Raw genomic sequence first — 14,545 nt, 5'->3', positions numbered from 1 at the left:
GTCTCTCTGCATTTCATATACTGTATGTGATCCTAGATTACTGAGGCACTAAACTACACTGTCTCTCTGCATTTCATCTACTGTATGTGATCCTAGATTACTGAGGCACTACAACTACACTGTCTCTCTGCATTTCATATACTGTATGTGATCCTAGATTACTGAGGCACTACACTGTCTGTCTGCATTTCATATACTGTATGTGATCCTAGATTACTGAGGCACTACACTGTCTCTCTGCATTTCATATACTGTATGTGATCCTAGATTACTGAGGCACTACACTGTCTCTCTGCATTTCATATACTGTATGTGATCCTAGATTACTGAGGCACTACACTGTCTCTCTGCATTTCATCTACTGTATGTGATCCTAGATTACTGAGGCACTACACTGTCTCTCTGCATTTCATATACTGTATGTGATCCTAGATTACTGAGGCACTACACTGTCTCTCTGCATTTCATATACTGTATGTGATCCTAGATTACTGAGGCACTACAACTACACTGTCTCTCTGCATTTCATCTACTGTATGTGTCACTCTCTTAAATTTAAAATTGTGCTAAGATGTTTCTGTCAACTATAGGCTATGTTTAGAAAATTGAATTTTCATGATCAACAAAGTTGTTACAGGCAGTGCTTGGATTTAACGCAAAATTGTTTGTAATGTAGGACATCTGTGCTGCAAACGTTTCGCTCATTGACTGTAATCAGTGCTACTATACTCTAGCGTACGAGTGAGTCTTAAATTAAGGATAACATGTTTTAAATGTTTCTCAGCATGTTGCTTCTTGAGGCTTTCTAGCCCAGAGACATTGGTATGCTGGTATCTCTACTGACTTCCATATCTAAAATTAGGTGTAACCACAATATTAAAACAACCTGGGAAACCTCGAGGTATATACATAGTTGAATCACATATGGCTTGATCACGTTTCTCTTTGCCTAAAAAAGCTGGTTTACAACACATTGTGAATGATTCCCCCAGAACAATGCTATAGGTTGCAAGTGGTTAATGTAAAAATACAAAATGAAGTTCCTATCACATGAGATTTGACATCCACTCCCTGTAGTCCCCCTCGAAGCTCCGGACCCCCTGTTGAGGACCCATGACTTTAAAGGATGCCGAGCACCAGTATTCCCTGGTTCACAATACAGTATGTTCTAAACTTCAACGTCAAAGTTTAAGGTTGGCTATTTAAATTGTGTGGACTATATGAAAATATAACAATCCACCAACAACTTGGTGATCATATTGTGTCAGTTTTGATCCTCATCACAGTATTGGATTGACATGTTCTCCTACTTCTCTATTGTGTTCCACTTTCCTTATTGCACGCATGCTGAAGTGGAGGTAATGATAAGAATACGATTCATTCCAATCTGCTTAAGACAGACACGATAACATAGGATGCATTACTGAGCCGTTTCCTACACTCAGACAGAGACCGGCTATACAAAGGCATGGAGTAAGCAATATCCCAGCATTGATAAAGCAATATAATAGCTCTACAGTACATGCATAGTAGTAGTAGTAGTAGTAGTAGTAGTAGCAGCAGCAGCAAGTGACCAACATGTATCTGCATTTTATAACTATTGTAGCATCTCTCAGAAGAATAGGAATGAGTTGAGCTATAGGGGTGAGGTGGAGTCTGAAGAGGAAGGGTTTTCAGACGGCAGAGGAAAATGGGGAGTGAGTCTGCAGTCCTGACTGATGAAGGGGTGGGGGTGGGGGGGGGGGGGGAGAGAGGGGTTATTATACTGCTTGCATGGGACTTGTATTGGAGGAGCCAGGAGGGAGAAGGATCTAGGAGACTAGGACATAATGGACCATTGGCCAGGGTGTTATAGGACAGTGGTTCCCAAAGTGGGGTCTAGAACTCCCTCAAAGACGCCTGGGGGTCCCCCCCAGTGGTCCTTGAGAGAGTTCCAGGGGGTCCCCAGCTAAATGATAGTTTATAACCAAATGGACCCTTATGGGTCTGTAACTCTGAGAGTGTACAAATGGAACCAAATGGACCTTAACGGGTCCATTTGGTTCCATTTGTACACTCTCAGAGTTAAATTAACATTGGTTTTACAATATAAATTGGGGAACCCTGCAGAGACTATTGCATGTCAAACTCAGGGTCCTTGAAATTAAACGGGTTGAGAATCACTGCTAGAGCCGTAAAAAATCTTCTCTTATGGGGGTCCCTGGCATTTATTTTCAAATGGGGGTCCGTGGGCTAATTAGTGTCAATTTGGGGGTCTTTGACATGAAAAAGTTTGAGAACCACTGTTATTTATAAGGAAGGCTTGACCAGCGTTCCTGTGTTAGCTGATCTAGTGAGCGGCTGTAGAGTTGGTTTATGTCTGTACTTGTACTGAGGCGGCACAAAACCGGAAGGCAGTGAACTGAACATAAAAGGGGGGGGACGAGGTGTGCCATTCTGGATTGTTTGGAGGGGCAATGGAGTCACCATTGCCGGGAGGCCAGTAAGGACGGAGTTGCATTAGTCAGCCTGACTGAGGGCTGGATATGGAGCTGGTCTCATTGGTGCGGAGGGGTCTGATCCTTTGAATGTTGTAAAGTGCAAACCTACACGATCGAGTCATTGCTTAGTACTGTAGTAGTAGTAGTCAGGGCGTTGCATGATTTGGGATTGCGCTGAAATGGTTGGTACACCACCCAATTTTCTTTTTTTTACGCAAATTTAGAAGTTAATTCCGTTCCGTTCAGTTCAGTTCAGTTCTTTTCTCTCTCTCTCTCTGTCTCTCTGTCTCTCTCTCTCTCTCTGAGAGAGACAGGATGCACATTATTATTATACATTCTTCAAACAGCCAATTGGAGACGGTCTGGACTCTAGCAGCGCCTCGGTGGGCGTGGTGTACCAATCATTTCAGTGCGATCCCAAATCATGCGTCAGGGCCTGATTAACACACAGGCTGCAAACAGGGCACGCACGCACGCACGCACGCACGCACGCACGCACGCACGCACGCACGCACGCACACACACACACACACACACACACACACACCTCCTGGCAATACTATGACAATGCTATTAACACGTCAGGTTTGTATAAAGCAGTGCTATCACACATACTACGCAAATTAAACCTGCAGAGTGTGTAACAACCCATACATTACATCTAGTTGGAGTGAATATAATACAGTATACTCCTGCTGCCTGGAGACCAAAGAGGTATTTTTCGTTCTGTCATGTCCTTTATGAAAAAACTAAACGAATTCCAGATCACCATTGTGGAGGCAGATAGCCTGCTGACGAAAGCATCTTCAACCTAATGAAATAAATCGTACAGAGTCTAGTGGTCTGCTCACATGTCAGCAGCCAAAACAGTATGCATTAATTACAAACGCATCATCCAGTCACTCCATGACATCACTTAAGTGAGGAGTGCGAGGACGATACCCAAAACCTGTCAATGTCTCAGCAGTGTCTCTGAAGGTAAGTTGAATTAATGGTGCATTTATATATTAGTGGTGCATTTATATAGCGTCTTTATCCAAGGCGCTTTACATAGATTGTGCATTACATTCACCCAGTCACACGCACATTCATACACCGATGGCGGCGGAAACCATGCAAGGCACCAACCAGCACATCAGGAGCAATTAGGGGTTCAGTGTCTTGCTCAAGGACACTAACTCTGGGGGAGTGGTCGAACTGGCAACCTTGCGTTTACCATCCAGCCACTCTACCCCTGAGCCACCGCCGCCCGGTGAATATGGGGGAAGTTCATCCTTTAAGACACTTAACTTAGAATGCATTACTGAGCTGCTTCCTGTACACTCAGTCAAAGACCGACAGGCTATATAAAGGCATATATCCCATCATTGATAAAGCAATAATAGCTCTACAGTACAATAAAACAATATTTCATGCATGGTACTATTACACTGTAGTACTGTAGCCTACTACTGTACTGTAGTAGTAGAGACAGACTTATAAAGGACTTAGATTTTAGAGCCATGTCAACACAATGCATTTATGAGCGGTGGAGCACTTTGGAAGGATATATCATGTCCACATCACTCACACAGATAGTTTACTCACACATGCAATGTTCGCATGGACGTCGTGTTCTTTGCACAGATAGCTTCGCTGAAACACGCACAGACTTCTACTGGTTGTGGTAACGACTTACGTATGACTCAATGTCATGAAAATGACCAGGTTGTTACACCATGAGGATTCAATGAGCAAACTCAGCATACTGTGTAGAGCGCATAACCCAACTTTGAGTGTACAGTACATATTGCCAGCCAATGCCAGTTATTATTATTATTATTATTATTATGGTGTAATTATTTCATACGTTTTACTGACAGCAGTCGCGCATGTAACGTACAGATAAGACAACTCAACTCTTCACACTTCCCTGATATTTTCCTGAAAAGGTTTTTGAGTTTTGAGTTATCACTGGTTTGCCCATGCACTACCAAGGGCAGTCCCTCTGAAATTCTCAAATGTCGCAACGTAATTCATGTGAAAAGCGTGCCTGATGCATGCAAGTGGACTGACTTTGGTTAGGTAAAATGAAGGCGCTCTCCATGGTTCTGAAACATTGCCTGGGCACTAATAAGTCTTAATTCGGCCCTGGTAGTTGTAGCAGTAGCAGTAGTATAATAATGTCCATTTATCCGGTAAGTTATTATTAAAATACTGTATATTAATGGTGGCTTTAGGCTTAATGTAGCCTCCCCCTGTATTTTCTACTTGAAATAGAAATGCCCACCCCTGTCTGCTTGAAGAGAGATCAAATATGTCACTACATTGAACGGGTACAATCAATAATGTTAGTGAGTTCACAGGTTAAACAGTGTGTCTGGGTAGACAGTTTGGTCAACAGCAAAGTCAAATGTATGGGCTGCAGGGTTCAGTTCTCAGTTTAGTTAACTTTATGTCTATACTTTTAAATAGACAGCCTGCATACATCAAAACATTCAGGGCTTCAGGTCTCAAAGAGACTTTGTATGACAGTGAACTGTTATAAAAGAGTATAACTGTTATAAAAAGAGACTGAGGACAGAACTCCTCCAGGAGAGGACAAGGGTCATATTACTTTTAGTGACCAAACAACATTCTCCTGGCAGTATCCCCAAATATCAAGTGTCACAGACAGTGCTGAGGGGACCACGGTGGAGGTCACACGCGCGCACGCGCACACGCACGCGCGCACACACACACACACACACACACACACACACACACACACACACACACACACACACACACACACACACACACACACACACACACACACACACACACACACACACACACACACACAAACACCACTCCAGCAAGCCAAATGACACCATGATGACGTTATGATGACGTCCTCTGGTGACTCCGGTGACGTTCAGGACTAGGCCAGATCACAGCCCATATGGGGATGATCTTTACGTAATTTCCAGGACGTCTTCACCAGTTGAAATAATATAGCTTATTCTGCGCCAGATCTGACTAGTTATGATATGACTTAAGTTGTTCTGGCCTCACTCGGACTCTCTCTGATTCATCTAGGGACATCCGTCTTAGTGGGCAGAATTTATGTTGGTTGAAATCAGGTGATATTCTGGGCCAGATCTGACTAGTCTTGGTTTGACTTGATCTGACCCCAGTCGAGACGTCACTAATTAAGTTATTAATGAACTAGTTTAATTAATTAAACTAGTTAAATTACTATTAGTATTAATTAGTTAGTTAATAATTAACTTATTAATTAAGCTCAGCTGATTATTTGTACTTCCTCTTGCTGTCAGTGCTGCCACTGATGTTGTACAGTATGTGCACCCCAGCACCACCAGTATACTCTGCTTTCCCTAAGGGTTCTGTTCCCCTGGGGGGTTCGTCATTATTCGGTAGATGTATTTCTACCAGCTGACCAGGGAGTAATGTATAAGCAGATCCTGAACGCAAAGATCAGAATCATAATATTCACACTTGAATTTACATTTTATAAATACAATCTTCTCAAGCTATTATTGGTTTCAATCTATTTGTTAGTTATCTGACTGAACTTGAATATTATTTAGCCTTAAGGCATTTTATTTGATTTTGTTTACTTTGTCTTGTCTAAGTGGACACTTAGACAAGTGTAAAAACAGAGAGAAGGGCTGGGCCTGGGGCGGTGGTTTGCTCTTCACCGTGGCTTGTGACGTCATGTTGTAGTTCGGAGGTTACCTCACCACCGAAAATCCAGACTATGAATGAGCCTTTAGTGTCTTTTTGGGTGCCTTGTGGTTCACTGAGAACTACAACTCCCATGAGCTATCATTCTAATTGAAATGTTTGACACAGGTGTGAACAATCATCCAATCAAGTGATGAACATATATTCTGTCCTATGTCACTTTTTTATTATGCCTGAGGGTCAGTAGACCGAAAGCTTGCTAAATAAATACAGATCTGAGTGTGCAGAGCTTCCTTTTTTTTTTCATTACCCCTTTGTGACTCCAGCACCTCACTTAAGTTTTTTCAGCAGATGAGCGGTGGTTCTTTTTACATTTGTGCCTTACGGCAAACATTTTGGAACCTCAAAATAATTAATGAATTTTGCAAAGTGTGTCTCTTTGAAGTAAAATAACAAATCGGATTGGAGAAAAGATATGAAGAAAGTGGTCTTAATATTGGGAACAAGTATAGGAAAGTAGGAGGACATAGATACAATATTGCTGGTTATGTTCATTGTAAGCTGCAACCTTTGCACAGCAAATAGGTGAAAGGCCACCCGGAATATATTTGCGTGAAAACAACAACAACTAAAATCTGTATGGTTTATGCCGGTATAGTGGTACATTTTCATTTGTTGGAAGTGGTCTCTCTTCTCTTCCATTGAGACATTTAGACCCTGGTGTCAGGTAGGACAAAGAAAGCCTGGAAACCAGACAAATATGCCAGTGCAACCAAAAATAATATAGTGGTCTATAATAGTTGCTTCTAGGAGGAGGTAGAAGAGAGGAAGGGAGGATGGAGAGAGAGAGACAGTAAGGGAGAGAGAGAGTGTGTGAAGGAGAGGAGGGGAGGATGAAGAGAGAGGCAGTAAGGGAGAGAGAGAGAGAGAGTGTGGAGGAGAGGAGGGGAGCAGAGGAGGTGTTTAATTATGTAGACTATTGTAGTCCAGTAGAGAATGTGATGTGTGTCATTGGACTCACCTCCTCCACCAGAGCCAGCATACGACGAGTGCTCTCCAGAGACTGGTCGGAGAGAGAGAGAGAGAGAGAGCGAGAGAGAGAGAGAGAGAGAGAGAGAGAGAGAGAGAGAGAGAGAGAGAGAGAGAGAGAGAGTCAGTGAAAGCATCACACAAGGACAAATACAGTACAGTCATAAACTGTTGTTGTGCAGAAAGACAAATGTCAATGACACTGTTGACTGTTCCGTACTGCAAAATAAACATAAACATATCATGCTAATTTGGTGCATCTGTGCCGATGGGCAAATCACACATGTGAGCGATATACAGTACATCACACATTTTGTGAGGTGACTGTGGACAGAGTCATTATGTCATTTTGTATTCAACGAAAGCATTTGCATCGTTGTTTCATTGACAAATTACTTTTCAACATCCTTTTGTTTTTGTTTGTCATCTGTTTTTAAATGGAAAATAGCATTTTTTCCACATAAAGAGGCAAATTGGTTAAAGTGAATAACAATCTCTCTTGTGTATTGAGTTTGATGTGAGACAATATTATCAAATAAAACATGAAAGTTAATGCTTGACCAAATAATAGTGAAAATAAAATTGTAATCATGTTATCCATGTGGAACGGAGTTCTATTTTAGAATAACCTTTACTCATATTTCAGTGAAAGTCATTTGATTAACTCTCATCCTATGAAGAGCAGTCCTCTCCTCTCCTCTCCTCTCCTCTCCTCTCCTCTCCTCTCCTCTCCTCTCCTCTCCTCTCCTCTCCTCTCCTCTCCTCTCCTCTCCTCTCCTCTCCTCTCCTCTCCTCTCCTCTCCTCTCCTCTCCTCTCCTCTCCTCTCCTCTCCTCTCCTCTCCTCTCCTCTCCTCTCCTCTCCTCTCCTTCCCCAGTAACCCTCTTAATATTATCCCTCTTAATTCAAGCACCCTCTTCCCTCCTCTCTTCCACCCTGCCTTTTGGCTTGTCACCTCTCTCCCCTTTCTCCTCGACCCAGCCTCAACTCCTTCACTTCACAATCTCCTCATCTATCTGCTCCTCTTCTCCTCCTCCAACCTCTATCCATCTTTTTGCATTCTTCTTTTCCAAAAGTCTTTCTCTGCATCCCTCACTCCTGCCTTCTTCCTGTCTCCCCTTAATGCCCTTATAGCTGAGGAGCTTCTGCTGCATGCTCTTACATTATCTCCTCATGAATGTTTAATGAGTCTAGTCTATTATTCTGCCTCACAGAATTATCTGCCTTTCCTGGGCTTCTATCATCTCATTGCAGATGAACACACTATCTCTGTTCCTAGAGGTGAAAGTTAGAGAGCAAACTGCTCAAACATGACCTGTCCAGCTACAGTATAGGGGGACTGGTCACACAATCGTGAAGTCCTGCTTTCTAATCCAATTCAAGACCTGTGGCCCACGCCTGCCCCTTTCTACTACTCCTTACAGTGGAACTACCGCATGTAACTTTTTTTATGAATAAAATTTAATTTTGTCTAATCTGTATGATGTTAATACAATATACTGTAATATATACAATTGGTTGTATTTGGTCTCCCTGCTCTTCTATGGAGACATTTAGATCGTATCAAAGGTCATGTCTGGCCTAGACACATGATCTCACACGGATTTTGACCTGATAGTCAAGATTCAATTAATCCCCTGAGCAAGCAAGCAGCTCAATGGTAAAATAATTTCACCATACATAAACTGGGTTCAGTTACAGTGCAGATTTAACATGGCATAAATAAAATTATCTAATAAAAAAAAAAATCATGCAATCCCAAACACCATCACATAGTTTCTCAATTGCATTGCCATCAATCTAAAAAAAACCAAAACAAGGCCTGCTTAATTATCAAGAGGTTAAACAAATTCATAGTACTGCAGCTTATCTGTAATAGCCTAAACCTTATGTAGCCTATTAGAAAGAGAGCAGTATATGAACAAGTATATCACAAATAATCTGTAGTAGTGCCTACAGTATGTCTGCTTGTATAAAGCAAGTCATTTCAATGGATATGACAAACTCAGTCATAAACCCTGAGTACTCCTGGATTTTGTCAAAGATATGTTAGTGAAGGGCAACTTGAAAAGTTTTCTCATTATTGCTTAAAGGTCCTCTGGTTAGAATTTACCGCAGGCTTTCAAGTTCTTTACGGAGAGAAGGTCAGAGTACTTTCGATTTTCTCTTTTGTCGTTAAAGGTTTGGGCTAGTAGTAGAATTGGCACACTATAAAAAATAATTGGACCCTTGAATGAATGAAACCTTTCAAAACTGTTCCCAAATCATATCTTTTGGCAAACTGCCATGGAACTTTGCCACTGTGGAGAAACGGACTGAGAAATGAGAAAATCGTCTCTGTCGGGTAGAAACCAAACCTCATTATGTCCAAAACTGTTACTTTTCAGGATTCAAATAAGAAAATAGCAAACAAAAGTAGCAGATGTACAGTACAAGCTCAATACAAAGTGCGTCGCTTCATGCCGCAATTCCAGCTTGTGGATCTGCTACTTTTGATGCTTTTGTGTGAGACAGCAGTATGAGTCAAGTAGGGTATTACTGTAATTTACCAAGAAACACCAACAGACCCTGCACACTGCTGCGTTTTTCGGATTTTTAGCTGCGTTTTCCGTAGTTTTTTCCCCAAAAACGTGTCCAGTGTGCAACCACCTTTAGAATGTGGAGACAGGAGGTTTCTGCCCGACAGCAGTTTTCTCAGTGCTTCAGTGCCCGACAGCAACGAAATGCCTGATGTTGCTCTATTTTGGGATCCCAGTCTTTTTGGTCTGAATAGCCCCGCCCGTAACATAAGGGTCTTTTTGGTCTGAATAGTCCCGCCCGTAACATAAGGGTCTTTTTGGCCTGAATAGCCCCGCCCGTAACATAAGGGTCTTTTTGGTCTAAATAGTTCCGCCCGTAACATAAGGGTCTTTTTGGTCTGAATAGCCCCGCCCGTAACATAAGGGTCTTTTTGGTCTAAATAGTTCCGCCCGTAACATAAGGGTCTTTTTGGTCTGAATAGCCCCGCCCGTAACATAGGGGTCTTTTTCGTCTGAATAGCCCCGCCCGTAACATAAGGGTATTTTTGGCCTGAATAGCCCCGCCCGTAACATAAGGGTCTTTTTGGTCTAAAACAACAATAAAAAACGTCGCTTTCAACAAGGACTGTTTTGGGGAGAATGTCTTTAATGTCTTAAAAGTGTGTGTGTGTGTGTGTGTGTGTGTGTGTGTGTGTGTGTGTGTGTGTGTGTGTGTGTGTGTGTGTGTGTGTGTGTGTGTACGTGTACGTGTGCATGCGGGCCTTACCTCATCAGCCACCTGGTCGGCACGGGCCTGCAGGTCAGTCAGCTCATTACGCATATCAGCTTCGTCAGCCATGATGACAGATGATCTTTACACCAGAAGGTCTGGATGCTGCTGGGGGGGAGAGAGAGAGAGAGAGAGAGAAGGCGGTGGTTAGTAGGTCATGTACAAGAATAACCAATTAAGTGCACGCACACACACATGAAGCGCAACGTTAAAATTAAAATTAAATTAAATTGTCATTATGCAGAAATGTGTGCACGAATGGAATAAAAAACAGGACCCCTAAGGGTCAAACGGGTTCCATTTGTAGACGCTCAGAGTTTACTGTAATTAACACTGAGGATCGTGTTCACCCAGTTCCTCGGTTCAATAAAACAGATCTTTTCACTCGGTCTATCTATAGCGTCTCTCTGTCGGATGGAAACCTCATTAATATATGTTACTTTTCAGGACTCAAATTGTAAAGCATCAAAAGTAGCAGATCTACAAGCTTGGGATTGTAGATCTGCTACTTTTGACGCTTTTGTGTGACGCTGTAGTGTGATCAAGTATGGGTGTTCATTTCCGTAAAAACGCAAAAGGTTAGAATATGGAGATAAGAGGTTTCTGCCTGACAGCAACGATTTACTGGCACACGCACACTCACGCGCACGTGCACGCAGACGCACGCAGAAGCACGCAGACGCACACACACACACACACACACACACACACACACACACACACACGCACACACACACACACACACACACACACACACACACACACACACACACACACACACACAGCCATGAAGGATTAAGGGGGAAACAACAGCAGAATGCTGAACAGCACGGTGTAGCGCTATAATATGGATCGTTTCCACACTCATTACCAAGAGGAGATGCAGCATGGAATGCTGGCAAGCTACAGTTCCTTTTTTACGGCATTGGCTCGACAGGAGTCTAGCTGTACGTGTCCCAAGAATGAATCTTTCAAATCGGTTGATAAATCACCAAATGCTTTAGATCATAGTATTCCGTTTCTGTCTGAGATAATGCGTGCTCACAGAGATCAGTCAGATAACCCACAGATAGACTGAGGACAGTGTGAAGTGTAAATGATGTATATTTGATCTTAGTGATCAGGCTCACTCCCTGCTCAGCACATTAGAAGCAGGGAGATATACATCTATGAAAAAAAGGATATATAACAATGGACAAATCTCAAAGTGCTACAATAAATATTTGGACATCCTCACATTTCTTTCAAAACAGTCAAAAAATAGGCGAAAAACAAGTGAATGTGTGCTGCATGACAGACTGCTCTCCCAAACTGAAAATAAGCAACAAAAACCTGATGAAGCCCTGGGCCCCTGTCAGTTACATAAAATGTGGGAGGGCAGCGGCCTATTGTGTGCGGACATTGCCCTCTTTTCACAGAAATACAGTAATGCATCTAAACACATGCTCACAGAGGAGTGTGTTGTACTGTATTAACTGTATTATTTCAGTGTTAAAAAGTACTAAATGCAACAATATACGACACAAGTGAAGCACAAAGAACATGACTTCCAGAATAACAAATGGACAAGTATAGTAAACCGCCATCGTGACTCATGCGAGCTGTGTCAGAGGGATTCGACAACATCAGCCAGGGCTGATTATGTAAGACGCTCTGTGTACTCCCACTCACGTTAGGCACCCTGCAGGGATTTCACCGACCATACTGTTGACATTGTGCACATGAACATGGGAGCTTTTAAGCCTCAAGACTGGGATGGTGCGTAATTTTAGCATGTACAGCTCACAGCTGCTCCATTTGTACACTCTCAGAGTTACACACCTGTAAGGGGACATTTGGAACACTGAAAAGGAAGGGATGTCTGCTCCCAGGAAAATGTATTAAATACTATTGGAACCCCCCTCAAGGAACCATGAGGGTACTTGGACCACACTTTGAGACCCACTAGTGTAGCAGAGTGTTTCCAGTGAGCAACATGTTCAATTCAATATCAGCAGAGCACCCTAACTCTGTTTGACCAGACATGTAACAGAGCCTAGCTTAATCAGTAATATTGGTAAGACCTGTGAAGGAATTAAGTAAAATGTCTTTCCAATATGGCTGCTATGCATAGAGCACATACGCATAATCCGCCATCCTCCTTTCCTCTCATGGAGCGCCACAGCAAGTGGACGGAATCAAGATGGAGAATATGGGGCTATTTTTGTTCACCTGGCTGTGTGCCACACATGCACCATTGCAGATATAAACACATGCATGCACGCACGCACGCACGCACGCACGCACGCACGCACGCACGCACGCACGCATGCACGCACGCACGCACACAGGAGCCAAAAATGTCCATGAAACATGGATGGGAGTTTTTGTTCAGCCAGAGACAGAGCTGATGTCTGACAGCAGACTGAGAGTCAGACTGACTGTCAATAAGCTGAAAGTGAGAAATGTTCTCCCCTCTCTGTCCAGTGCTCCGCTCTACTTCGTTCCCACTTCCTACTCCTGTTCTCTTCACCTTTAATGAAGTCCCTGGAGTCAGCTGGCGCAATCTGTTCTCATCGTGTCTCTCATAAGAGACTTCCCACCAGGCTGATACACATTAAATCAGACCTGGTACTGTACTGTACTGTACTGTACTGTACTGTACTGTACTGTACTGTACTGTACTGTACTGTACTGTACTGTACTGTACTGTACTGTACTGTACTGTACTGTACTGTACTGTACTGTACTGTACTGTACTGTACTGTGTCTGTGTGTTAGGCTGTGCAACAGGGACACTTGGTGGTGAACAAACACTATAACTCTATTTTTGTGCTCGGACACAGCCAGGGACCCAGGGACACAGCCACACACATAGCTGTCTATATAAGAGTGGTTGCACCACTCAAAAACCCAAAGGTCTGGGGTTGTGCAGTGAAGAGAGTGAGACGGACGGACGGACGGACGGACGGACGGACAGACAGACGGACGGACGGACGGACAGACAGACATATCCACATGCACACACAGTTCTTTTCAGAGGTGTTCCATGGGTGAACTATCGTTCCATCTACCCCCTCCCTCCCTCTATAGTACCTCTCTATCTCTCTCTACCTCTCTATCTATCTCTACCTCTCTATCTCTCTATCTCTCACCATCATCTCTCTCTCTCATTTTGTCTCCCATTATGTTCTCAGCCCCTCCTCTTTCTCCCTCTCTCCCTCATCACTCCATTTCTCCAGAGGAGTCATGCAGGGTGTTTAATAATTCAGTGTGTGCCGGGAAAGGAAAGGAGGCATGTTACATGTAGCGAAAATACAGCCAGTTAAAAGCTTTCTCCTCTCTCTCTCTCTCTCTCTCTTCGTCCACATGTGTTTGGCTGGACCGCAACAGTGTGAACAACACAATAAAGCCATTGACTCTGATGAAGTTACATCATTGGTTGGCCTTTTGGACCAAACGAGATGCAGTTCCGCTGGTGTAGCAGAGTGGCTCAGAGCCTCTGCCTGATGGCCTCAAAAGTCTATAGTATCTCCCCTGGTCCACATCCCTTTGGTCTATCATGGGTACACATGTTGAGAAGCAGGGCAACAGGCTCTATATCAATGATGGTTAATTTAGGAAGATACACCATCCCGATTGGAGCCACTACAGGCGAAACGGTACACAAATCCTGCAAATGGTCAAAGTTGCCACCGGCGTCTGACGGCAGACACACTATAAAATCTGCTGTTAAATGGGCAGGGGGTACACTGTTGTGTCTGGTCGCAAGTTGTAGGGAAGCATCTTCAAGAAGGCTTTCGGCGCTTGATGGGCTTCCGTTCGGCTTCCGGTGGTCCTTGCTTCGACCATCGGATAGCTTGTTGTTGAAAAAGACATCAAGCCACAGTCTATTTTTAGCACCATAGTAGCCACCAAAAATATCACTACAGAAGATGTGGGGGGCCGGGGTGGTAATGAACAAAACGGTAACATCCACAAGTTCAAACTCATTCAGGAAATGTATTTTGATAAGGTTTACTAGTGTACTAACCCATGAACACTCCTAGCGTCAAAGACAAAAAAACAATTGTGAAAATATGTGAACTTTCGACAAAAATA

The 14,545-nt window shown here is 43.2% G+C and overlaps 1 protein-coding gene across 2 annotated transcripts in view; it reads right to left on the bottom strand.

Annotated features, from left to right (window-relative positions):
- The window catches only part of LOC310855104 (synaptosomal-associated protein 25-B-like), a 68,076-nt gene that overhangs the window by 28,181 nt on the left and 25,350 nt on the right, over nt 1–14,545 (bottom strand). For both annotated transcript variants that reach the window (XM_083759993.1, XM_083759994.1), the window contains exons 2-3: nt 10,463–10,570; nt 7,171–7,212 (exon numbers count right to left, since the gene is read on the bottom strand). In XM_083759993.1, coding sequence (XP_083616119.1) covers nt 7,171–7,212; nt 10,463–10,534 — 114 coding nt within the window. In that variant the 5' untranslated portion in view covers nt 10,535–10,570. The remainder of the gene's footprint in view (nt 1–7,170; nt 7,213–10,462; nt 10,571–14,545) is intronic.

The sequence above is a fragment of the Protomyctophum parallelum genome (genome assembly GCF_964188405.1).
Source record: "Protomyctophum parallelum genome assembly, chromosome: 2".
Classification (NCBI taxonomy): domain Eukaryota; kingdom Metazoa; phylum Chordata; class Actinopteri; order Myctophiformes; family Myctophidae; genus Protomyctophum; species Protomyctophum parallelum.
This window is presented reverse-complemented; position numbering and strand designations above follow the sequence as displayed.